Source organism: Macaca nemestrina, chromosome 7 (assembly GCF_043159975.1).
Source record: "Macaca nemestrina isolate mMacNem1 chromosome 7, mMacNem.hap1, whole genome shotgun sequence".
NCBI lineage: Eukaryota > Metazoa > Chordata > Mammalia > Primates > Cercopithecidae > Macaca > Macaca nemestrina.
This window is the reverse complement of record NC_092131.1, coordinates 83881968-83907432: the sequence shown is the minus strand read 5'-3', so window position 1 is coordinate 83907432 and position 25465 is coordinate 83881968. Positions and strand designations below refer to the sequence as shown.

General features: G+C 52.6%; 2 protein-coding genes across 6 annotated transcripts; both read right to left on the bottom strand.

Moving 5' to 3' along the window:
• Nucleotides 1-201: 201 nt before the first annotated feature.
• LOC105477872 (adenylate cyclase 4) lies at nt 202-16098 on the bottom strand. Of its 5 annotated transcripts, none has more exons than XM_011734738.3 (26): nt 15964-16098; nt 15473-15657; nt 13749-13946; nt 13480-13641; nt 12747-12896; nt 12167-12315; nt 11977-12088; nt 11128-11255; nt 10820-10978; nt 10360-10492; nt 10020-10193; nt 8337-8380; nt 8114-8200; nt 7832-7901; nt 7391-7488; nt 6000-6084; nt 5755-5892; nt 5040-5150; nt 4613-4797; nt 4325-4409; nt 3767-3925; nt 1577-1723; nt 1165-1272; nt 934-1048; nt 492-616; nt 202-406 (listed from the first exon to the last, which is right to left on the bottom strand). In XM_011734738.3, exons 2-26 carry the CDS (start codon nt 15629-15631, stop codon nt 254-256), a joined length of 3234 nt encoding a protein of 1077 aa, XP_011733040.1. In that variant the 5' UTR covers nt 15632-15657; nt 15964-16098; the 3' UTR covers nt 202-253. The 5 variants fall into 5 exon arrangements, with proteins under 5 accessions (XP_011733040.1, XP_011733039.1, XP_070956491.1 ...); XM_011734737.3 differs by having other exon boundaries at nt 15473-15661; nt 15964-16056; XM_071100390.1 differs by lacking the exons at nt 11977-12088; nt 15473-15657; nt 15964-16098 and having other exon boundaries at nt 13749-13952.
• Nucleotides 16099-16981: 883 nt separating this feature from the next.
• LOC105477873 (receptor interacting serine/threonine kinase 3) lies at nt 16982-20999 on the bottom strand. The gene is made up of 10 exons (XM_011734745.2): nt 20792-20999; nt 20442-20582; nt 19997-20306; nt 19399-19544; nt 19226-19272; nt 18851-19018; nt 18673-18740; nt 18083-18457; nt 17882-17942; nt 16982-17367 (listed from the first exon to the last, which is right to left on the bottom strand). Exons 1-10 carry the CDS (start codon nt 20809-20811, stop codon nt 17147-17149), a joined length of 1557 nt encoding a protein of 518 aa, XP_011733047.1. The 5' UTR covers nt 20812-20999; the 3' UTR covers nt 16982-17146.
• Nucleotides 21000-25465: the final 4466 nt, after the last annotated feature.

Below are 25465 nucleotides of genomic sequence, written 5' to 3'. Positions count from 1 at the left end.
GCTTGTGAAAAAAATCACTCCATTTCAACATGCTCAGTCTCACATGCATGCATGTGTGCACACATATGCACACACACACACACACACACACACACACACACACACACTCGCACTAAAATTGGCCTGGGAAGAATACTTCCCACTGAAGGGCAAGGAGAAGGTGATCCCCAGCTATATCAGCAGCTTCTGACATCAATGGGCTCCAGGCACACCAGAGTCTCTTTATTGAGGTTCTTAGAAGGGGAGTGCAATCTCAGCCTAGGGTAACTGAAGGAGGTCCACTTCGTGTCAAGTCTGTGTTCAGGAAGTAGGTGCAGAGCTGCCCTTTGCCTTTCACCTTGATGACCCCCCGGCTGTAGCAGGTGTAGCCCAGGGACTGTAGGGCCCAGGCTGTCTCCTCAGTCACCTACAATTGGAGGGGGGTGAGGGAATATGGAGGTGGCCCTATTCTTAGTTCCCCTCCCCCTATGCCTCCAATGTTGTTCACTCACTTGGATTTTGCCAAGGACTCCTGTACTCTCCATGCGGCTGGCCACGTTCACTGTGTTGCCCCAAATGTCATACTGTGGCTTCTGGGCCCCAATAACTCCAGCTACTACTGGTCCATGGTTCAACCCTAATAAGGGATGTGGTAATGACAGACTTGGAGAAGGAAGAGGGGAAGAGGAAGCACAAGGAACTAGAAGGAAGGGAGAAGAGCCTGGGGGGCCCTAGAGGAGAGGAGGGGTCTCTAAGGCTGGAGGAATGTAGCTTAAGAAAAAGAGTGGGAGAGCCTCATACCTCCTGGCCCAGCAGCTTCACACCCCATCCCAGGGAGTGAGTTAGGAAAGGGGCTTCAGGATGAACTGGGAGCAGCTAACAAAGGACTTGGAGTGGGGCAAGCTCAGGAAGGTGAGGAGGTACCAGACTGTTGCAGCAGGGGAAGTCTCTCACCCACACGCAGGCGGAAGTTGTTGAATGAATGCTTGTTGATGACGTCCAGCTTAGACCCCAGGGCAACGGCAAATTCCACCATAGTGCCAAGGTGGCTGCAGCTCCGTTCAGCATCCTGGCAATGGGCCCACGCACCAGGGTGGGCCAGTGAGGGCACAGGAATAAGTCCCACTAATGAGCCCATCAATGAGAGACCAGAGGAGGGTGGTAAGTAAGGAAGGGTTGCTGTACCTGTTGTGCATCCTGTCCAGAGGTGGCATTTAATCCTGTGGCTGCCATGTAGGTGCTGCCAATGGTCTTGATCTTCTCCACCCCACTGAACTTGGGCTTGGAGAGCAGCTGTATGTAGAGAAGAGTCCTGTCCCCAGTCTCTCTTACTCTCTCCATCCCCTCTCCCAGAAGCCCAGCCCCAAGCCTTTGGAGTTAAAGGATCAGGCTGTGGGAGTGGGGATGGTGTCAGGAAGGAGAGGGTTGGTGGTGGGCAGTGTTGCTGGAGTGGGTAGATCTGGGGGATCAGAGGAGGCGAGGGAGTACTGTAGAGGGGAGGATTGACTTCATGGCCAGAAAAGCAAAGTGGAAGGAGGTACTGGGGGAAATTTTAGAATCTAGGACATAGGTTCTGGGAGACTCTTGGAATTTTCACCTCATCAAAATCAGCAATTATTTCATTGAGCAGCCTCAGACACTCTAGGCCCTCATGATTGATGTTGGATTCAGAGTAGAACTCCTTGAAGTCTGGGACTGAAGCGAAGAGGACACAAACGCATTCGTAGGACTGGTGGTAGAGATCCTGGGAGAGCAGGAGACTGGAGTGAGGGGTACATGTCATGTTCCTCTCCTTTCTAGGTCTGTGTGGGGCCCTCCTCCCCATGTCCACATTCCTGGTCTCCCTGTTTAAGAAGAATTGGGAGGGAGGGACAGGAGTAGGGCCAGGCTACCCCAGGGAAGTGACTTAGGAGTCAAAGCTTGGATCTCATTGTAATTCTAGAAAAGACAGAGGTTTGGGGTCAGGATCACCTCACAGCAACACGAAGGGAATCACTCCTAGAAGTGGGATCCTGTCAATGTGAATTATTTCTATATCCTATCCTACTGCTGAAAGGTGTTTAAGTCAATTAAGTCAGCTACAAAACCAAAGGTAAAACGTGTTTAAGTGTTTAAGTCAGTTAAGATAGCTACAAAATGAAAGATAAAGTAAGCAACAATAGGGACTATGAGGCAAAGGGAAAATAAGAGTAAGATGATAAAGATGGAATCAGATCTGAGGGTGGTTCACAAAATGAGTGCCATGAAGTCCTATTTAGTCTTAGATTTTGGTTCTCAGCTTTCTAGCCGCCAAAGTGAAGAGAGAAAAGGATCGATTACAACATTCCCTGTGTCTATTAGAGAAGAAACCAGAGCTGATCTTGAGAGCAGGGAGCAGGCGGTGGGGGCATAAGGCTGTGAAAGAGCTCCTGAGCTGTTTCTTTTAACACCCTTCAATATGAGTCAAGAGCATTTCCATAGCAGAGGGCCAGCAGATGATACAAATACGATGGTACAAATATGTGGGTGACTTTCTGATGGTTTGGCTCTAGTAAGATTTTTGAGGATCTAGAGCAGCAGCATCCAATAGAAATTTTTGCAGTGGAAACATTCCCTATCTGCAGTGTCCAATAGGGTGGCCACTAGATACAAGTGGCTGTTGAGCCCTGGAAATGTGGCTGATGCAACTGAGGAACTGAATATTTTAATTCATTAACATTAAATTTTCATATGCTAATGGCTACCATATTGGATAGTACACGTCTAGAGAGAGGGGTGGACTGTATCCTCTAGACCAGCAGTCCCCAACCTTTTTGGCCCCAAGGATGGGTTTCATGGAAGACAAGTTTTCCATGCACCCAGGCTGTGGGGGGGATGGTTTTGGGATGAAACTGTTCCACTTCAGATCATCAGGCATTAGTTATCAGATTGGTGCAAAATTAATTGCTTTTTTTTTTTTTTGCCATTAAAAGTAATTACTTTTAGGTCGGGTGCAGTGCACCTATAATCTCAGCATTTTGGGAGGCCTAAGGCAGGTGGATCACCTGAGATCAGGAGATCGAGACCAGCCTGGTCAACATGATGAAACCCTGTCTCTACTAAAAAAAAAAATGCAAAAATAATTAGCCAGGCATGGTGGCAGGCACCTGTAATCCCAGCTACCTGGGAGGCTGAGGCAGGAGAATCGCTTGAACCCAGGAGGCAGAGGTTTCAGTGAGCTGAGATCACACCATTACATGTACTCCAGCCTGAGGGACAAGAGTGAAACTCCGTCTCAAAAAAAAAAAAAAGTAATTACTTTTAATTATATTACTTTTAATGGCAAAAACTGCGATTAATTTTGTATCAGCCTAATACATTTTCATAAGGAGTGTACAAACTAGACCCCTTGCATGTGCAGTTCACAATAAGGTTCGAGTTCCTATGAGAATCTGATGCCGCTGCTGATCTGACAGGAGGCGGAGCTCAGGCGGTAGTGCTGGCTCACGGCTCACCTCACCTCTGCTGTGTAGCCAGTTCCCAACAGGCCATGGACCTGGGGCCTGGGGGCTGGGGACCCCTGCTCCAGACAGCTCCCATCAACACCTAAGCTTCTGGAAGGTATGGAATGGTCATGAATTAGATAAGACATACCTTCCAAGTAAGAATTTGAAATGCAATTTTGTGCTCACCAAAGACAGAATCTAAGATCTTGTGAAAACGAAGATGCTTGACAAGCACTAGAGAGAACTGGCCATAGGTCAAGACTTTCATCCGAAATTAGGCCCTATGGCATCCGTGGATCAGGAGTCAGGGGGTCAGGAGTCACCTCGTTGCGCCGGTTCTGGCCAATGAACTGGGGGGCCACGTGTGCAGGGAGCACGTTCTCCAAGAGCAGCCGAGTCAGGTTCTCCATCGTCTCTGTCTCCTCCCGCTCCTGCCTCAGCTTCTTCTTCCATAGGAAGTCCAGGCGGCAGTAGTACTCATTCTGGGGAGGGTCACCAGGGGCCATGGGGAGACACAGAGCAGGGGAAGCGCAGCTTCTGCGTGTTCAGCCCCAACTCCATGATGCCTGAAACCACCCCCACCCCACCCCCAGTTTAGAAGTAGGGCTTAAGGTGCAAGTATCCTTGGAGAGAGACTATCCTTGAAATTAGATTCAGACTAGGGATACAGAATTGGCAGCAGACTTTTTCTAAAGCATGGGCTTTCCTAGATAGGGGTGTGGGAGAAAGGAGGGACGGGGAGTGGAGGAGAAAGAAAGGAAGCAGAAAGACTCGCTTAGAAGCTTCCAACGGGATTCAACCCTGGAGATTAGAAAGATCAAGTCACAAATATGGGGGCCACTCATAGGTGGGCCCTGGTGGGGCTGAGCTGGGTGACTTACCTGGCGAGCCAGGACAAGGAGGGTGAAGAAGAAGATGAAGAAGGAGATAGCACCCATGAATTTGGGCTCCTTCAGCACTCCGGGCCTGAAGGGGCCATGGATCAGGGTTGCCCCTTGCTCTGCCCCTTCCTGGCCTTCTCCCTGCCCCCAGTGCCCATGTAGGCCTCCGCTTCCCTCCCACTTTGCCCTGTAGGTGATTCAGGTCAGTAAGGCCAGGACAGCTCTGCTGTATCCCATCTCACCCCCATCCCAGGGGGCCCGGCACCTCTGTCCAGCAGCTGTGCATACCTGGAGTCCAAGGGGCCCAGATAGAGGCGGACGATGAGGCAGTCGGACAGCCAGGCGTGGGAGTGCAGGAAGAGGGAGCAGGATGCTGCCAGCCACAGCAGGAGCAGCAGCAGCTTCAGCTCGAAGCTCATGTGCAGAAAGAGGGAGCAGGAGAGGAAGCCCAGCGTGCAGCAGTGCATGGAGTACTGTGGGGCCAGGCAGGCGTCAGGAGTGGGCATGTCCCACAGGCAGAGGGGGGACCCCTGAGGGCTCCCTTCCTGTCCCTCCCAGGCCCAGGTCCTATCTGGGAGACAGGGGGCGTCATACACTGATACACACTGGGTGTGACTTATGTCTGTTCTAATCCACAGAATGGAGTGTTCCTCCACTCAGGGGAGCTGTGGACTTGGGCTGAGGAAGGAGATTAAGGGCATGTGGGAACACTCACTGGGACACTGATGAGAGGCAGAGACCCAGGGAGCTCCCAGGAGAGGTTGGAAATCATGGAGGACACATTGGGAGCTTGGAAAGGGCAGTCTGATGATGCTGGGAAGAAGAACTGCAGAGGAGATGAGGAGCTGAAGAGGCAGGTAGCTTCTTGGGCACAATGGTGGCTTGTGCTGGGTTTCAGCTGACCCAGGGATGAGTCAGGTCCAGACTCGTCCAAAGGGGTGGATTCTGCTATTTCTGGTAGGGAAGGGAACCTCAGCACTGGGGTCCTCACTGGGGGAGGAGTTGTGTGAGGGGTGTCAAGAGTACTTCTCTGACTCTGAGCCACTGTGTGAGCTCTTGCCAGCCACTTAGCCTCTCTGGGCCTTAGCTTCCTCTTCTGTAACTTGGCTGATGGGTGATTCCCAGGTGCCCTCCAGGAATAGAATTCTAGGAATGAGTCTAAATCCTGAAAAATCAGCCAAGTGATCTAAGTAATAAATAACTGCCTACACATAAAAAAGATAAGGACATTCACCAAAGTGTTATTAACAACTATTATACCCAGATGGTAGATTGCTGGTGACTGTAATTTTTTTCTTTCTATTTATACAACATTTCCAGCATCTCCTGGGCTTAGTCCAGCTGCCTGCCCAAATCCAGGGGTTCCCTTTCAGTCCCTGGCAGGTCCAACATGCCCTGATGGGGGTGGATAGGGCCCCCTCTGTCCTCACCAGGCTGGTAATGGCCATGGCAAAGACAAGGAGGATGGTGGCGGTGCCCAAGGCTATTCTCAGTCCTGGTCGTGTGGCCACCAGGCCAGACAGTGCAGGCAGCCAGTGCAGCATCTTGGGGCCTTTCAGGACACACCTCTGTGGAGGGAGCATGGGCGTCTTAGCCATGGGGCTGGGGCACCCTCTTCAGGACAGGTTGTGACCAGGGCTCTGGCATGCCACTTCCACCCCTCAGCCCACCTCACCATCAGGTCCTCTGAGAAGCAGACAAAAAGGAGGAGGAGGAAGAGGAGGAAGGTGATGCTATACGTGATGGCCAGAGCTGGGGGCCTAAAGGGAGACAAAATCGAGGCCTTGAAGTGCCAGAACAGGCTCCCTGTGTGCTGTGAAGGTGCTGGTGAGTTGGGTGGGAGATGGGGGAAGTGGTTCTGGGGAATCTGGGTTGGCTGGCAATGGGGTCCCGGCTGATAAAACACATTGCATTCTAATGATCTGGGTTGGCTGGCTTAAGGGTCTAGAGCAGTGTTGAGGTGGAACAGGGACCCGTATGGTGGGGAGTGGGGGCTCACAAGAATGACCAAGGCTACGGCAGACCGATCTCTGGGTCTTTAGGCTAAAGCTCTTTAACCTGGCTGAGTTTTTTTTTTTTTTTCTTTTTTTTGAGACGGAGTCTCGCTCTGTTGCCCAGGCTGGAGTGCAGGGGTGTCATCTTGGCTCACTGCAAACTCTGCCTCCAGGGTTTGAGCGATTCTCCTACTGTCAGCCTCCCGCGTAGCTGGGATTACAGGAGTCTGCTATCTCACCCAGTATATTTTTGTACTTTTAGTAGAGACGGGCTTTCACCGTGTTGGCCAGGCTGGTCTTGACTCCTGACCTCAGGTGATCCACCTGCCTTGGCCTCCCAGAGTGCTGGGATTACAGGTGTGAGCCATTGCACCCGGCCACGTGGCTGAGTTAACAAGTCCTCGTCCCTGCTAGCAGTGGACTAGGAATGAGGGCCTACTTTCTTTTTTTTTTTTTTTTTTTTTGAGACGGAGTCTCGCTCTGCCACCCAGGCTGGAGTGCAGTGGCCGGACCTCAGCTCACTGCAAGCTCCGCCTCCCGGGTTTACGCCATTCTCCTGCCTCAGCCTCCCGAGTAGCTGGGACTACAGGCGCCCGCCACCGCGCCTGGCTAGTTTTTTGTATTTTTTTTTTTTTAGTAGAGACAGGGTTTCACCGTGTTAGCCAGGATGGTCTCGATCTCCTGACCTCGTGATCCACCCGTCTCGGCCTCCCAAAGTGCTGGGATTACAGGCTTGAGCCACCGCACTTGGCGAGGATCTACTTTCTAAGCTCACACATTTGCTGCCAGATTTGGGTTTCTCAATGGAAACAAACCCGCCTTCATGGAGATGTTGTTAGCACCAAAAGAGACGCTCATGGGAAAATGCTAGGGCTGTGTAGAAAGTCCACAGGATGTACAAGATTAAGATAAGGGCTGCGATTATCATTTTCCCCAGAAAACCCGTTTCCTCTGTGGGTAAGTGCCTGAAGCTAAGGGGAAGAGGTGAATGAAGAAAGTGTGGCCAGGGGTCATGAGGGCAAGGTGATCCGCTTGTGACAGCCAGGGCCTCCTTCGCCTGGGGCACTCTCACCTGTTTGTCACTAGCATCTGGATGATGAAGTTGGAGAGAAAAACCAGGAAGGTGCAGGCTTCATAGTATTTGAAGGCGGGGATTGCAGAGAGTCGGTACTGAAAGTGAGGGGGCCGGAGGTAGAGACAGGGTCCCGTGCTGCCCATCACCTTGAAGGCATCACTCCCGGGCAATGGGTGGGCTCCTCAGCCTCACCGCCAAGCCTCCAGTTCAGTTCCATGTAGACCCTACCAGTTCTCCAAGGAGCTACCCTCCTTCCTCCCTCTACCATCCAGTAGCTCAGTCTACAGAGTGACTTTCCCTTAGAGAGAGGCACAAGCTCCTCATCCCTAGGATCACAAACTGAGCAGACCTGGGGAGGAGACCCAAGGGCTGACCCCTCCCCAGCGCCAAGGAACTAAAGTTGGGAAGTCGTTTGGTGCCATTCACTCCACAGCTCACCTCTTTCTCCATCTCCTTCTCTCTGAAGTACAGTGTCAGTGGGTTGAAGTCCTTCGACTGCTTCCACTGTCTGGTGGGAGGTGGGAGGGTGGGTGAAAGCACCAGAGAGCAGAGGGCAGAGAAGGGCAGGAAGAGGGCAGAGAGGGGCAGGAAGAGGGCAGAGTGAGGGCAAGAGCGGGTGGTCAGGTGAGTCTTCCTTCCAGTCCCTCAGGGAGCACCATCCCTTCTCCACCACACGACCTCAGGGCCTGCGGCCCTCCCAGCCCTCTTTGTTCTCCGTACTTCTGTGAGTTGAGCTGCTCAATGACCTGGAAGAACTTGGCATCCCCGGTGTCCAGTTCATCATCTAGTCCACGGAGGGTACGGCTCCTGCACAGCAGTGAGAGCCAAGTACATCACCACAGAGACTCTCAGAGCATCTGGGCAAAGCACGAGCAGACCCCCAGGGAGGATGGAGGGGGTCATCCAGACAGCCCCACTGGCAAAGGCTTTGGGGCCTCCTCACCGATCTAGGCTCCACTGGGGGCTGAAGGAAGCCAGGGTCTTCTCCTGTTGGGAGAGCACAGTGAGAGGTGGGCATGGTGGGTGAGGTAGACTCCCTGTAGTGAGGTAGACCATGAGCCACACTGCATGCTCTATACATGTCCTTGACCTTGGGCATTTCACTGGGCTCTTTCCTCTGCCTCTAATGACCTCTCTCTCTCCCAAATCCCACCTGCTCTTGAAGAAGAGGTTTGAACCTCCTTAAAGTAAGTTTCCCCCTGACTCTCTAGACTCCCAGGATCTGTGTGTGTGTGTGTGTGTGTGTGTGTGTGTGTGTGTGTGTCTGTGACGGAATCTTGCTCTGTCACCAGGTTGGAGTGCAATGGCGTGATCTTGGCTCACTGTAACCTCTGCCCCCTAGGTTAAAGCGATTTTCCTGCCTCAGCCTCCTGGGTAGCTGGGATTACAGGCATGTGCCACCATGCCTGGCTAATTTTTGCATTTTTAGTAGAGAGGGGGTTTCACCATGTTGGTCAGGCTGGTCTCAAACTGCTGACCTCAGGTGATCTGCCTGTCTCAGCCTCTCAAAGTGCTGGGATTATAGGCGTGAGCCACAGCACCTGGCTGGATTTCTTTTTTCTTTCTTTCTTTCTTTCTTTCTTTTTTTTTTTTTTGAGATGGAGTTTCTCTCTTGTTGCTCAGGCTGGAGTGCAGTGGTACAATCTCAGCTCACTGCAACTTCCGCCTTCCAGATTCAAGCAATTCTCTTGCCTCAGCCTCATGAATAGCTGGGATTACAGGCACGCACCACCACGCCTGGCTAATTTTTGTATTTTTAGTAGAGATGGGGTTTCGCCATGTTGGCCAGGCTGGTCTCAAACTACTGACCTCAAGCTATCCATCTGCCTCGGCCTTCCAAAGTGCTGGGATTACAGGCGTGAGCCACTGTGCCTGGCAAGATTTCTGATATTTGACTGATCCCCTGGAACTTCAGGGGCTAAGTGGATTTCTGTGCTAGTGAAGGTCCTGCCTCAGGAGATACTCTTGAACAACAACCTTGCACCTAAGGTCATCTCATAGTCCCTGGGCTTGGAGCAATCCCCACACACCACTCTACCCACCTTAGAGGTCTCATCCTCCAACAGTCAGCTGAGCCTCAGCTTCTTCCTTCCTCTTCCTCCTGCCAGCTTAACCCTCTGACCTCTCCCCTACCTCATGTTAACACTTGGAATTAAGTACTTCCTGCAACCACTGCTGCCAGTGTCCTTCCCCCACTCCCCAGTGTTGGGGGGATTGAAGAAGAGAGCATGAAGTTTCAGGAACTGAGTTAAACAGAGACATTTCCTGGTGCTATGGGTGCACAGCCCTACAATCAGAGACAGGAGGAAGTGGGGGTCCAACTGCCTATGTGGTGTCAGGGGAAGGCACTCTCCTGAGTAGAGGCTGGGGAGTTATGGACATGGTGTCTGTAGGGATCTTGGATCTTCTCTGAGGTGAGCTGGAGGGCCCTTTCTCTGGAAGGAGGGGCAAGGAAAGGCCTGAACCAGTGACTGGGGTGACCAGACAGTTCAGGACTTTGGGATATCACAAATCATTAAGTGGCTCACTGGCGGTGGGGGCAGAGAAGGCTGGGTGGGAGTGGGGCCTGAGGATACTGGGGGTGGATTTAACTAAGCTCTGGGGCTCAGGGTGAAGGTGCGCATACCTGGAGAGGAGTGGAGGTGGACACAGGGCTGTCTACGTGGCTCAGGTGGGCAAAAGGCTTGGCTGCACCCCAGGACTCCAGGTAACGGGTCATCAGCAGTGATGGACGCATCTTGGGGCCCTCAAGCGAGGAGAGCAAGCCTCCTGCAGTGCCCTTCTCATCCTCCTCCTCTGCCTGGGACACATGAGGGCTGAGAGTAAAGATGACAGACACTCCCTCATTCTTCCTCCACCCCCCAGTAGGATCCAGGAACTCAGTCTCTGGCACAGAAGAGATCAGGCCTGTTGACTGTGGGACAGTTTGTGTGGGCCAACCCACGGGGTCTGCGCTGGGCTTTTACCCGTGGATCGATGACCAGATAGGTGGGCTCCCCTAGCTCCCGAAGGTAGGGATCCCGATGCTCCATGCCTGCGTCCTCCACAGCATAAGCTCCTGCCAGCAGGGCCAGGGTAGCCCCTGTGATGTGCACTCGCCTGGAAGGAGGGAGGCAGTAGGGGTCAGCAGGGAGGGCCTTCACATCTCCTATTTCCTGCCCCCTCACGCCCGTGGCTCCTAGAACTAACAAACATCTCATGTCTTTTAAAGATCATTCCTGGAGGTCTGACTTCAAGAAAGAGCCTGTGTTACAGGAGGTGCCTCCCAGCTCCCCTCCCTGTACCCTAGGATCTCCCAAGCCCCATATGGGACTCATCTTAAGGTACTCATCTTGTGCTTATCTTAAGGAACTAACGAAAAGTTTGGCAGCCTGTGGTAGGCCTGGTTGGCCTTCTGCTGTAGCTGCCTAGGGCCATAGGTCTCACCCTGGTACACCGCCTGCCTCCATGTGGTTAGCCAGTGTGACATCATGGGACCAAACGTCATACTGCCACTTCTGCAGCCCGATGACTCCACAGAGTACACTGCCTGAGTGCACGCCCACACGCATGTTGATGTCCACGCCAGTGGCTGCCCGCAGTTTCCTGAGCAGAGTGAGTGTGGGGCAATCTGAGTCCTACCCTCAGCCCTGCCTATGAGACACCCCTGATTCTCACAAAGAGGACCTTCTGTCAGTTGCCTGCTGCCCCCACATCCACCCTCAGCATTCCTCCTGACCACCGCCTGAGCTGACCTGATGGCCCGGCACATGTCCAGCCCCATGCGCACGCAGTTGATGGCATGGTCTGGCAGTGAGAGTGGCAGTCCGGAGACACAGTAGTAACAGTCCCCCAGGATCTTGATCCGCATGCATTCATGCTCCTGGGAGTGTGTATGTGGGTGTGTAGAGGAACCTGGTTAGAGGCCAGAAGGGTAGGAGGGAGTTGGGAAAAGCGGGGAGCGAGTGTGGTATTCCTGAAGAACTTCCAAGGTGGGGTTGTGTTTAGATCAGATCTAGGGACTCCTTTCACCTGATATGGGGCTAACTGTCTTCCATGCAGATCTCTTTCTCAGAAGGGTTTCCCCAAGGGCTGGATGGCTGTGGCTCTTTCCACTTTTGGCAAGTGAAGGGGGTACCCAGAGTTGAATATGTGGTAGTGGTCTCAGGATTGAGAGGTTGGGGGGAACCCAAGGATTGGTTGCTTGGAGGTATCCCTGGAGTCTAAGCAGGTTGCTGGGCTGAGGTTGCATAGGGCAGAAATTTCTCTTGGAAGGGCCTCCTAAGGTTAGAATATCAAAACGTCTCTATAGATTTGGTCGTAGTGTCCAGAGACACATATGTTGGGGCTCTGAGCTTGTATGGGGCATTGTACTTGGGACATCTGTGGAGATATTGAGGGATCTCTGCAGGTTTCAGATGTGTGGTGAGCAGCTTCATGACTGGGAATGTTTGAGAGGGTTTCCTCTTTCCACTGGGGTATCTGGGGGCCTGCATGCACTGAAGTGGGCCTGGGATCTTATAAGGTGGGAGTTTCCCTTGGAAGGGGCTACCCAGGATGGGAAATTTGAGGGTCCCTGGGTGGGGAGGGAAGCCTTCTCTGACCTTGGCGATCTGGTCGAACTTGCCAAAGAGCTCATTGAGCATGAGCACCAGCTCCTTAGGGGAACACTCGCTGGCCAGCCGCGTGAAGCCCACAATGTCAGCATACAGCACACTGCATAGGGCAGGCTGTGTCAGTGGGGCCAGGGTCTTAGCCCACAGGCTCCTCCCCTCCAGCCATTCTTCATCATACCTGACTCCCTGGTGCCTCTTGACATAGAGGCTGTGGAAATTGTTGGTGCTTTCTGGCCGTGACCCCTGTCCTGCCTGCAGCCGTGCCATGATCTCTGCTTTCATCTCTCGGGCCAGGTAGGCAGGAAGGATGGACAAGAGAAGGTGTTCCTAGAAGAGGTCACTATGAGTACCAACTCCTCTGCATCCTAAAGCCGGGAGCCCCTGCCCCCCAAATCACTCAGGAGCCCACACTGCCCACCACACGTGCTCCCCAGGATGCTCCCCCAGGTCCTCCCTCTGCACACAACAGGGCTCCAGCACCCCATCCTACATTGATCACCTTTAGGGACTGAACTCCCAGTATCAACACCTGAATGAGAGTTCACTTAATATCATAATGCTCTAAAGTGCTTTTTATAAGCTTTGGTTTGTGTGAGCCTCACAACCTTCTAAGATGGGCAATACCCACGTTTTATACAAAAGAGGAAACAGGTCAAGAAATCTGCCCAGAGTCACTCAACCTGTGGAGGACCCCCGTTATGTAATCTAAGCAACTCCTCTCTGGGAGCGCTGGTCTGGCCTTCCTAGGCCAGGCTAACCTGGTGCTTCTTTTCGGTGTCCAGCCGCCGGCGCGAGTGCAAGGAGCTGAGTGCCTCCCGGAACGTGGCCCGCAGGGCGCGCTCCATCAGCGCCTTGTGGTACACTCCTGCCACGTTCCCGCACAGGAACAGCACCGCATTTGCTGCCAACTGTGGGCGAAGGCCAGCCTCAGAGGACGCGGGACCCAGGTGGTTGTCGTGTGTAGCTGGAATTGGTCTCAAAGACTGGCTGGGGGAGACTGGGTTCTACAGTGAGGGACCTAACTACTGTGGAACAAGTGGTGCCACACTGTGGCATCCCTAGGGGCGTTTCCCTTCCCAGATGCTCCCTGCTCCAGACTCTCGGCTGCTTCACCAATATGACCTCTTAGGTCTGGAACCTTTGCAGGTACATTTCCTCTGTTTGGAATACCACTCCACTGTCGCTACCCACTTCCGTGGCACAAAACTTTTTTTTTTTTTTTTACATTCTGTGTCAAGGTTTCATTAACCAACATCTGTTGTCCCCGGGCAAACCACGACACGACTCCCTTCCTTGAGACCTGGATCCCTCTTCTGGTAACAGCAGGCATTGCACCACACTGTTGTACCAGCTCTGCGAAAGCAAGATTGGGTATCCTACTCCCAGCGTTGCACCCTGCCTTGGAGTCACAGCTCCACAACCCCACCAAAGGAGACTACTAGCACGTGACAGAGCCGTCCTGAGCGCAGCCTGTGCTACTTGCGTGCTCACCTGCGGCAGCAGTGCAGGCCGTGAGTCCGGCTGTGGCCCAAGATACAGCCCCAGGACCAGTAGATGCGAGAGTGAGGAGGCGAGGCCCGCGACGGCGGCGTCCCGCATGCCCAAGGGCAGCATGGCATACACCGTGAAGATGACGAAGAGAAAATAGGACACCTGGGGGCGGGGCGCGGAAAGCCGAAGGCCAGAGTGGGACTATTCAAGGCCTGGTGAGGGATCGAAGCCCGGGCCGTCCCCGCTGCCCTGCCTGCCGCCCCTCTCACCTGGTCCCAGGCGCTCACCACGCCCCCGGTGAACAGGAAGGCGTGGCCTAGCGCTAGCAGCGCGACCCATACCAAGCCGGACAGAGGACGCGTCCAGCGCTGCAGTCGCTGCTCGCGGGAAGCGAGGCCCAGCAGCAGCGAGAAGCCGCCCAGCGCGCACAGCACAGTGGTCAGGAAGCTCGGGTCTGAGGTCAGCTCCTGTGGGCAAGGGGTATATGAGGCAAGATTGTGACAGGGAGAAGGAACGAACCTGATAAAGGAAGAGCCGGCAGCCCAGCCCCTCAGCCCAGTTCTGAAAGATGTCTCAAGCCTAAGTACTAAAAGGAGGCAAGGCACCTACGCTTGCCATTCACTTTAGGTTGAACCATTTGAAATTGCTTGTGTCCTACTGTTTTTATCCAGACTCAGCAATCTCGTATGATTTTTGTTGGTTGGTTGGTTAGTTTTTTGAGACAGAGTCTTGCTCTGTCGCCCAGGCTGGAGTTCAGTGGCACGATCTCGGCTTACTGCAACCTCTGCCTCCGGGTTCAAGTGATTCTCGTGCCTCAGCCTCCCGAGTAGCTGGGATTACATGCTACCGCCACCACGCCCGGCTGAATTTTTTTTTTTTCTTTTGCATTTTTAGTAGAAGACAGGATCTCGCCAAGTTGCCCAGGCTGGTCTCGAGCTTCTGGGCTCAAGCGATCTCCCACCTCGGCCTCCCAAAGTGCTGGGATTACGGGCGTGAGCCACTGCGCCCAGCCTCCTGCGGTCCAACCTATTATCTTGCTGAGCCTGGGACAGCTACCTAGAAGATCTGGCTCCCATCCCTATTTGTGAATCCATGACTTTTCTGAGCCTCAATTTTCTTATCTGTCAAACGGGAACCAAAGCTTCATGAAACAAGTAAAAGATAGATCCTAGCTCACAAGAAGGCACTTCGGAATGAATGTCTCCAAATCTGGCCAATTTGCTCGGGAGATTCCCGGCGGCGCGGGGGCCGGCGGCTGGCAGCTCGGAGGGCGGTGCGAGGCAGTGCTCGAGCAGCAGGGGGCGCCAGGACCCGCGGCGTCCCGCACCTTCCTGGCCGCCAGGGCTGCGATTTCGCCACCTGCCTCAACTCCTTGCAGAAGTTCCACCGTCGTCCCCGCGTTTTGTCCCCATCTCTTCCTGGATTTCGGCGTGAACCAGCAAGGATTGGCCACGCCCGGTGATTTTCCCACTTTGCCTCCAAGGGGTGAAAAGAAAACCCGGGGCAGGCCATTTCTAGAATTTGATTGAAGACCCCCTTCCTTCCCAAACAGGAACTGGACATGGGTTTACTTTGGGACTCAGTGAGAGCCGGGTGGAGGGTGCCTTCTGGGAGTCTGTGGGCACAACTGCCCCACATCCCCTAAGAGGCAGAGAAAGGCAGGAAATGAATTCCTCAGGGGCCTCCTAGAATTTCCCTTTTGGAAAACTGGAAAATCCGGTGATGGATTTATTGTAGAACCCGTAGACCACGGACGTTCATGAAGTCTGTCAGAACCCGGACAGAAACTAGAAGCATCCAGGACTCAGCTTTCTCCCTGCGCAGACCCAGAATGGTACAGTGACTTGCCCAGGGTCACTGCAGTTCCTAGCCAGATTCAATGGTTCTTTCTCGGCTCCCAGCAACGAAACACATCGAAAAAAAGACCCCACAAACCCCAACCCCGAAAATGCTACCCAGGCAGCGACCCTCCCGCAGCGGCGGCCCGGCTCACCCTGCCGCTGGCCCAGGCAACCACGAGCAGCGCCGCGAGCGCACAGAGCACGATCCCCAGCAGCAGCAGCAGCAGCGGGTACTGCTGGCTCAGGCTGTAGTAGGTCTCGTAGAAGAGGTCTTCGCTGGGGGGTGGCCGGGGGCTGAAGAGGCGGGCCATGATCTCCCCCGCCCAGAGTCCCGAGGCTGGCTAGGGCCGGGCGCCGGGTTACCTCCTTCGGCCCGGCGGACCGCACCTGAGCTTTTCTAACCCGCTCCAAGCCGCTACCTCCCCGCACCCCCAAACCTCGTGGTAATCCCGTCTCCTTTTTCAGGCCCTCCCTGCGGCCTCCCAGCCCGCTCCCAGCTGGCTATGAGGGGATCCCTCAGTCCTTTCCTCCTCCTCCCTCGTGCCCGGATTGTGGAGGTGCCCTAGCAAAGCTTCATCGCCAGGAGGGCAGGATTTGGGGTTGGTGCGAGGGAGCCCTGGGTTCCCCTGTCCCCCGAACTCACTGCCCGCGTCGCTGGCGCAGCGGAGTGGGCTAGGCCCAGGAAGGCAGCCGGGGACCTGATGGCGGAGTCACGCTCGCCGCTGCGCTCTGGCTCAGAGTCCCGGGCGACAGGAGCTTCCCTCCAGGCGCCGCGGCCCCCCTCCCACTTCCCCGACGGGACAGCCCGGCCCCTTCCTGTGCCGAAGCCGGACTCCCCTGGTCTCCTCCCGCACTTGGTTTTGTCTCTCTTAACACCATCGCCTTCCCGCCTCAGCCCCTTCAGGGAAGGGCAATGTGGACCCTGGGAGAGATGCGAAGGGGTGGCTGGGGTGGACCGAATAGGGTGTGGCCAAATGGGGGTGAACGTTTGGTAGTGGGGAGACTGAGGGCGGGGGGCTGAAGCCTGGCGAGAATGTAGGGAAGAATGTGAGTCCTGGTGGGGATCTAGGTCAGAGCTGCGGGCGCTCATTCTCCTCGTCTCTCCGCCTGGCTGGCAACCACTACTACCAGGTTTGAACTGTTCCGTGGGAGGGGGTGCGCGTGTGTATAGCTTTAGGAGCCATAGCTTTCCACTCCCGAAGAGCAGCTGGGAATCAAAAGGGAAGCAATGTCTAGGAAGCAACCTGAGTGTGTGGTGGAGGCAGGTATGGGACCTCATGATCTCTAAGAACCTGAGGGCACCGTGGGGGGCCTGGTCTGTGATCTTTCACACCCACTCATCCCTTCCCAGAGCGCTGCAACTGAGTTGAGAGCCCAGAAGAAAAGGGACCACAGCCTCTATCCCCAGAGTTTAGGGTTAGGGTGGGGTCGCCATCCTAGGCTTTAAAGGAAGCACTGCCCTGAGATTAGAGTGGTCTGGGGAACCAGGCCTCTGGGATTCCTTCCTGTTGTAGCCGGCTGTGCCCTGACCTTGTGTGCCAGGCCGTTGCCCACTCCCAGCCCCCAGCATCCCCGCTTCCTGCCATAGTAGAGTTGTGGTGCCTCCCTATCCCTCACTGGCAGCTCCCACCCCCATCCCAGTCCCTCCCGGCCCCTGGCTGAGCTCAGACTTTGGCTAGCATTCCATCATGTTTATTGACTCCTGGGGGACAGATCACAAAGTCAGTTTGTGGGCAGGCCAGACTGCCCTAGAAGGAAGTCAGGGGCCTCAAGGGGTGGCGCTCTTCCTTAACTCGTAACTCTTGGAGGCAAGCTCTGAAGGTGCTTTATTTTCCACTATGATTATACCAACCATGTGGCCCGCTCCAGTTTTCAGGTTCTTCAGGGCCTTCTTGCGAACCTATTGGTGGGGGGTGCTGCCAGCCCCTCCCCGTGCCCGAAGGTGCCAGGCCCCCTGTGGGCAAGGCAGTTGTCTGTTGCATAGTCAAGTAGTTGTTGTCTCCAACTTGCACCCCAGAACAGTTGTGTAAGTTAATGAGTGGTCGCCCTTTAAGAGAAATAGTGATGGTGGCAGGAGGGTTTAGCTGTCAGAAAGGCCAAGTTGGGGGTGGGTGGGGAGTATGAGGTCTCCACCCCCAGCTTGGCCTTGAGTGGAGTGGTCGCCCAAATGGCTGTGTTAAGGTGTGTCCTGTGCCCTTCCCTTCAGAGTTCCTCTCCAGAATTGGCTTAGCAGAAGCTCTAGAGAGTAGCAATTGACATTTGAGACCCTGATCTTTTTTGCTGGGAAGTCCTCTGGACTGCTGAAACAATGGAACTTAGGGGGCTCACAGAGCTGATGCTGTGGAAAGTTAGAAAACTCAGGGACAAATCCAAGCTTCGTTGTGTGACCTCAGAGGGCTCCTTTCTCAGGGGGTGTCAGTTTTCCCATTTATGAAATGAGGTTGAGTTAGATCATCTTCTCCCCTCCCCTCCACAAAGTACCCTGAATCTAGATATAGATCTGGAGGAGGAGTCTCGTGGAAGAATTGAACAGGGAAAAGAAAGAGGTGGAGAGTGGGTACCTGTTACTGGATTTGGCTCCGGGGTCCTGGAGGACCAGTTCATGCCATGTCTCTCAGCGCCCTGCAAACAGCACAGAGCATCCAGTTCTGTCCTGGAGCCTGGACCGCCCAGTGCACTCCTCTCAGCCCCAAGTTTTGCCTGGCAAGGGGACAGCATTTATAGGACTCTTAGTGCATCCCCTAATCCTGCCAATGTCTCACCTGATTCCCCTGGGGTCCAGGACTTGGTGTTCCAGTTGATGTGGGGCTGGGCATCTGGTTTCTGAAAGTTGAGGTCTCTGGAGTCTGGGGAGGTTGGGCCACTGAATCTGAAGATGTCCCTGCTGTCCTGGCTTGCAGAACCTGCTCCTCTTGTGCCCTGCTCCTCTTGGTAAGGCTCGGGTATTTTTCAGGAACAGAGCTGGGAGACCCCTCTAGATTCAGTTTGTTTAGCAGCTCAGAAACCATGACATCATTACGAGAGTGTTGGTTTCCTGTGGTTCTCCTAAAGCCATCCATTTCTGTCCCTCCTTGGCCTGACTCTGGGGTAGAAAATCTCGGATTGCTGCTCCTGAGCTCAGATAGGAAATTCTTTACCTGCAGGGATGGGAGGAGTTTGCTGGGTATGACTTGGATGAGCCAGAGTAAACCCAAGGGAGTAGTCTCTTGGAACTCAGGGGTGGGCTGGGGAGGGTGAGGACAAAGGTCAAGGCATAAAAAAGCTGTGGTTAATGGTGAGTCATTGGATGGCCAGGTAGCCATGTTGTGCCATCCCTGACCAGCTCCTGGAGAGGGGTGATGTTGGCGCTCACTGTGGAGACAGCAGCATTTATATTGTTCTCCACCATCTGGAAGGCTTCATCAGTTTTTGGTAGGCATTCTAGAGGGACAGCAGAGTGGGTTGCAGGTGAGCAAATCTTCTTTTCCTGAGGAAAGCCCCATACTGACAGACCCAAGCTTACCCCAGATCCAGCTAATTGGCCAGCTCACCCTGGAAGGAGGGTCTGTCCTTGGGCTCACTGCTCCAGCAGAGCTGCATTAGCTCCTTCAGTCCTTCTAAGCCGGGAGTCTCAGGCCCGGCTTGGGGCAGCTCAGTCAATGAGGGCCGGGTCTGCCTCCTGCACACTGCTCCACACACCAGTGATGCTTCTGTTGGCACTGGAGTAGGGGAGGAGGGTGAGAAGAGAAGGCATTCAGGGTAAAAGGGAATATCTGCTCCATCATGGAAAGAGGCAGGGAGTGTAATGTGGGAGCACAAGGAGGGAGGAGGGCAGTCTTAGTAGGTGAGCAGGAAGGGGAAGCTTTGGGGCTTTCAAGAGAAGGGCACCTGGGGTTAAGGATCCCAGAATCCGCCTAGAGTCTTACACTCAGCTTCTCTTCCAGCAAGCACTGCCCACATTAGGATCCCGAAGCTGCAGGAGACACAAAGCTGAGGACCAGTCCAATCACTGGCAAGACTCCTTTCCTATACATCACCCCCTGGGAGGGCCCAGAGAAGTGTAGGAATCCCGGCTGTGTGTTTGGGCTGGGATCCTTACCTGTAGACATCACTGGCTGTGGAGGCCTTCCGGTTTACATTAACAAACAGTTCTGGGGCCAAGTAGCCCAGGGTGCCCCCTGGCTCCCTGGATGCTGTCCCTGACTGTGAGCCTCCCTGAAATGTGGACAGGCCAAAATCTGCCAGCTGCAAAGGAAGGAAAGAAGTGGGAGGTAGGGAAGACAAGGGGGCCAGGCAGCCTCCAGAAACCCCCTTGCCCCCAGAAGGTTCAGGTTCAGCTTTGTAAAGGGAGTGTGGAGGTCAAGGGAAGAGGCTCCCTTGGATAGTAGATCTAGGTGCCTGTGGTAGGGCTGGGTCAAGGTGTGAGTCTCCAGGGCTGGGTCAGCCATGACTCTTCGGAGGGGTTGGTGGGGCAGCTGGTGGAAATGACTCGTGTGGGTCGGGGCCTCTATCACCTGGTATGGCAGGAGCTAAAACTCCTGGCTGGGCTTTGTGCCCTGGCAGCCCTGTGTCCAGAGGGAGAGGCTACGCCTATTCAATAGACAGGGCTCTGGAGGTCTGGTGTCCAGTGGGCCTGGCTGGAGCTGCTCTGGGGTGGGACCTTGTCCTGAGGCTGAGAGGGGTGTAGACCAGCTGACCTTGACGTGCAGCTCTGGGTCCAGCAGGACATTGGATGGCTTGAGGTCCCGGTGCAGGAGCACCGGGTTCTGGTTGTGCAGGTAAAACATCCCAAGCACCACTTCTTTCAGCAGGCGGCAAAGCAGCGGCCAGGGCCTAGGGCACTCGGGCTGCAGCAGCCCGGACAGGGAGCCGTTCTCCATGAATTTAGTCACCAGAGCCGGCTTGGGCACGTGGTCCCAGTTCACCTTCTCGATGACCCCTTCTAGGCGCAGCACGAATTCGTTATCCAGACTTGCCATGGCCTTGACCTCCCTGGATATCGCCTTCCTACACTCCAGGAGAGAGCTGGAGTCACCCGGGGTCGTGGGAAAAATCCCTCCATTCCCCATTCAGGCCCCAGAGCACAGTGGCTCCACCTTTTTGGCCAGATTGCGGCCGGGGGGGGCAACAGGGGTCACTCACGAGTTTACAATCTTGACCGCCACATCGTAGCCCCACTTCCTATATCGCGCCCGGAACACTGTGCCGAACCCGCCTCTGCCGACGAACTCCTGGTTTTCCAGTTCCTCGATGGACACCAAGGAGGCGGAGGCACCACTGGGCCTGAGACAGGGGTGTCGCCCACTAGCCGGCAGTGCCCTACGCCAGCGCTGCTCCCCGCGCCCCTGTGACTCGGCGCTCTTACTGCAATCCCCGGCCTCTCTCGCCGGCCCCCACCGTCTCCAGACTCAAAGGCGTTCTCTGAACGAGTCCGTGGGGCGCTCTGGGTGTGAATGTCGGAGGCTGCGATCGACATGCCACTCCCTACTCACCATAACTTGACGCACGACATCAGGCTGGAAGGTGCGAGGGGGCCTCTGGAAATTGCGAGCAGTAGGAGATGGAATGACTTCTGGGGCTGCGGTCTTTGGCAGAGAGGGGAAGGGATCTGTCTCTGCAGGGATCAGTCTCTAGACCAGGACGGTGACTCCACTTTCCGGGTTGCTACCCGTATTCTGAGTTGACTGAACAACTTCCCTTACAGGCGCCTCTACAGTCCCGCCCCTGGGGTGGGGCAGGGGGCAAAGCGAAAGCTAGTGTCTTTCTCCCTGACTAGCGTTTCCTGAGTGCCTGCCGCATGCAGCGGCCAGGTTAGGTGTGGCTGGGCATTGAGGATGTTAGGGAATGGGTCCTCACCTTCCAGGAACCCACAATCAACCCACTCCTACAGTCAAAGCCTTCTCTTTTCCCACAGGATTTCCTGCTCCATCACCTGCCAGGCCATGAGTGGAGATGGTGTTTAGGCAGGTTTTATGGTTTTAGGGCTCAGCTCTCTCATAGCTGCCCTAAGATCATAGCCAATGCATATATAAAACTTATCATGCACCAGGTACATAGATTAGCTTATTTAATTCTCACACGAACCCTAAGGGGATAGGTACTGCTTTTATTACCTTTCTATAGATGAGGAAACTGAGACACTGAGAGTTTAAGTACCTTGCCTAAGCCCATATGGAAATAATGGCTCTGAACCATCAAGTTATCCTGTTTTCACATCATAGGTTTCAGGGCTGTTTTCACATAGGTTTCACCTGTTTTCACATAGGTTGCAGGACCACTCAGCTGGTCCTGCAGGAGGCTGGGAAAGTTGTGAAGCATCCAACGATGTAGTGAAGGATCCCTATTTGTATTCCTTGGGACTTATATGTTCATAGGGACTTATATGCCCTATGAACAGGAGCTCCTTGAGCTGGCAGACCCCAAACCCACTCCAAGGGCATTGTGGTAAGGCTAGATATACCAGCCCATCCAGCGAGTTGGTGACATTGTGGTGTACACTGCAGTGGAAACAATTCAGAGCTTTCCTGCCCTCTCCTTTGCATGACAACTCTTGCATGCAAATACCCTAATTAATGTTCCTGACAAGCACATGCTCTGGACACAGGCTTTTGATAACCCAGAAGCATGGAGAGTCTTAAAGATTTAGGGCAGAAAAAAGGTGTCCATATTTTACCTTTTGGAGGTCTGACCATGATTGGAGGTTGTGGGAACCCGATAGGGCCAGCCCTAGGCACTCAGTCCTTCACAGGGATACTCAACCCTGTGGGTTGTGTGTTGGCTTTCACTAAAAGGTGCTCACCTTGGTACTTGCTTTCCATTTTGTTCAGTGGTCCATGGGCTCTTCTGGTTGAGGCAGAAGTGATCAGCAGTTTTTTCTAGAACAACTCCTGGAGAGCTACACCAGGGCTTCTGGTAGGGTCAGCTCATGCTATTTTGGAGCTATTTAGGGAATTGTTCAACTGTAGTCTCTTTAAAAGCCAATACATGGCAGATACCCAATAAATATTTGTTGAATTGAATGAATAAATGAACAACCAAAAATATTAAGCCTCTTTTAAGGCACTGATCATCCTAGATGGAGCTCCATACTCAGTAGGAGGAAAGAGGAGATCGGGTTCCTATAGGGACTGAGAGCTCTCACCTGCACAGTTCATGAAATCCGTCTGAAGTAGGCTTTAGTATAGAGATATGGTGGTATCACACAGAATCCAAGAAGGCAAGAAGTGTAGCAGGTCCTCAGAAAAGCCTAGAGTCAGAAGCTGAGAACCATCAAAAGGGGTAGCCACTCCCTTTGTGATTCTTTTTGGAGAGAATAACCCAGGCTCAGTATCTCCACTTGAAGGAAGCAGGCAAAAAGGAGTTGGAAAGGTGTTATAACCAGGTTTCTTCAGATTGGTATGAGACCCTGAGAATCAGGGATAAACTACTGTGAAGCACAAAGTTGGGTGTGGTATCAGGGCCTATACAACTTTTTGACTCAAAATAAACAGCCCCTTTAAAAGAAGGAAGAGCAGGGAGAAGAACCTTAGAGTAAGTGCCTAACAGGACCCTCAGCTTCCAGCAAGGGGGTGTGGGGGTGGACCTAGGCACAGGTTGATTCTTGGAATTTGGAAACTCAAGAGTTTGGAATAATCAGATAAAGAAACTAAAGAAGCTATTGTAAAATGTTTAAAGAAATAAAAAATAGAGTAGAGAAATAAAAGAGCAAGGCATTAGAGATCATAAACAATGTCCAGATATATTTACAAAAAATAAAACATCAAGAAATAAAAAATGTATGCAACCATTAAAATTGAAATTGTAGATTTTGGTTAAACAGAAGATATAGCTGAAGAACGAATTAGTGTACTGAAAGATGAATCTGCAGACATTCTCCAGAATGCAGCAAAGATGAGCAAATAGAAAAGTTAAGAGACAAAGAATGAGTAGGTCTAACATGTTAAATTGGAATCCCATGAGAAGAGAAGCGAAAAATTAAAAATGGGGCAAGGCAATATTTAAGGAAAAAATGACTGACAATTTTCAATAACTGATGAAAGACAAGGATCCATCTGGGCACAGTGGCTGACACCTGTAATTCCAGTGCTTTGGGAGGCCACGGTGGGAGGATAACTGGAGGACAGGAGTTCAAGACCAGCTTGAGCAACATAGTGAGACCCCATCTCTACAACATAAAAATTAAAATAAAAGGTTGCCAGTTCTGGTAATCTTAGCTACTTGGGAGGCTGAGCTGGGTTAGGGTTAGGGTTAGGGTTAGGGTTAGGGTTAGGGTTAGAGCTTGAGCTCAGGAGTTGGAGGTTATGGTAAGTTATGATTGCATCATTGCACTCCAGTCTGGGCAACAGAGCAAGACCCTGTTTCTAAATAAATAAATGAACAAATATAAAAAGTCAAATATACACAAATATAGTTGTGCCAAAAAGGATAAATATAAAGAAATTCACTCTAGTTATACCTCAGTGAAACTGCAGAACAGTGAACACAAATAAACAACATTAAAGGTTAAAAAGAAAGCATAGATCATCTACAAAGCAGCAGTAACTAAACTGGAAATACACTTCTCAACAGCCAAGTAAAAACCAGAAGACGTTGAAATTATTTAAGGTGCTCAAAGACAGGAAAAGTGTTCCTGAAAAAGATAACTTTGGTGTGTATACAATTTTATATTTACAGACAGGTAAAAAAAGAAAAAAAGACATTTTCAAATAAATGAAAACTGAGTTTACTACGAACAGTCACTTTCCTAAAGAAGTTTCTAATGGATGTGCACAAAGAAGATTTAAAAAAAAATTATCCCAGAATGAACGCATGAGACACAGGAAGAAACAGCAATTTCCCAGTAAGTTTAACCATGAAACTAATTAACATCATGTCAGACCCTTAGAAATGAGAGACAGTGGCTCACTAATTTTTCTTTTCTTTTCTTTTCTTTTTTTTTTTTTTGAGATGGAGTTTCGCTCTTGTTGCCCAGGCTGGAGTGCAACGGTGCAATCTCGGCTCTCTGCCATCACATCCAGCCATCACATCCAGCCTGCCATCACATCCAGCTAATTTTTTTGTATTTTTGTTGTTGTTGTTGTTTTTTTTTTTTTTTTTTTAGACGGAATTTGCCTCTTGTTGCTCAGGCTGGAGTGCAATGGCACAATCTCGGCTCTCTGCAACCTCTGCCTCCCAGGTTTAAGCTATTCTCCTGCCTCAGCCTCCCTAGTAGCTGGGATTACAAGCATGTGCCACCAGGCTCGGCAAATTTTGTATTTTTAGTAGAGACAGGGTTTCTCCATGCTGATCAAGCTGGTCTCAAATTCCCGACCTCAGGCGATCCGCCCACCTTGGCCTCCCAAAGCGCTGGGATTACAGGCGTGAGCCACCGCGCCTGGCAGGGACTAATTTTTTAAAAAAGATCTGCTACCAGTAATTCCACTCCTGAGTATATCCTAAAATAATTGAGGCCGGCCCCAGTGGCTCATGCCTGTAATCCCAGCACTTTGGAAGTCCGAGAGCGGCGGATGACTTGAGGTCAGGAGTTTGAGACCAGCCTGGACAACATGGTGAAATCCCATCTCTACTAAAAATACAAAAATCAGCCGGGCATGGTGGCACGTGCTTGTAATCCCCCCTACTCAGGAGGCTGAGGCAGGAGAATCGCTTGAACTCAGGAGTCAGAGGTTGCAGTGAGCGAAGATCACATCACTGTACTGCAGCCTGGGGGACAGAGCAAGACTCTGTCTCAAAAAAAAAAAAAAAAAAAAAAAAGGAAATATGGATTCAAATAGATAACTGTACACCAATGTTCATAGCAGCATTATTTGCAACAGCCAAAAGGTGAAAACAACCTAAATGTCCATCAATAAGTGAATGGATCAGTCCAATACAAACTGTTGTACATACCATACAATATAATTCAGCCTTAAAAATATGATTTGACCTTTTTTTTTTTTTTTTTTTTTGAGACAGAGTCTCCCTCTGTCGCCCAGGCTGGAGTGCAGTGGCGCAATCTCGGCTCACTGCAAGCTCCGCCTCCCGGGTTCACGCCATTCTCCTGCCTCAGCCTCCTGAGTAGCTGGGACTACAGGCGCCCGCCACCGCGCCCGGCTAATTTTTTGTATTTTTAGTAGAAACGGGGTTTCACCGTGGTCTCGATCTCCTGACCTTGTGATCCGCCCGCC

Coding starts and splice junctions, on each gene's coding strand:
- LOC105477872 (XM_011734738.3), bottom strand. CDS start 15,631: ATGGCCCGCCTCTTCAGCCCCCGGCCACCCCCCAGCGAAGACCTCTTC. Junction 10,194..10,359: donor ATCTGGTCATCGATCCACGG/GTAAAAGCCCAG, acceptor CATGTGTCCCAG/GCAGAGGAGGAGGATGAGAA. Junction 5,151..5,754: donor CCATGGCCATTACCAGCCTG/GTGAGGACAGAG, acceptor TCTCCTCTGCAG/TTCTTCTTCCCAGCATCATC.
- LOC105477873 (XM_011734745.2), bottom strand. CDS start 20,811: ATGTCGTGCGTCAAGTTATG. Junction 18,458..18,672: donor TAAATGCTGCTGTCTCCACA/GTGAGCGCCAAC, acceptor CCATCCCTGCAG/GTAAAGAATTTCCTATCTGA. Junction 17,368..17,881: donor GGAGCCAAATCCAGTAACAG/GTACCCACTCTC, acceptor TTTCTCTTAAAG/GGCGACCACTCATTAACTTA.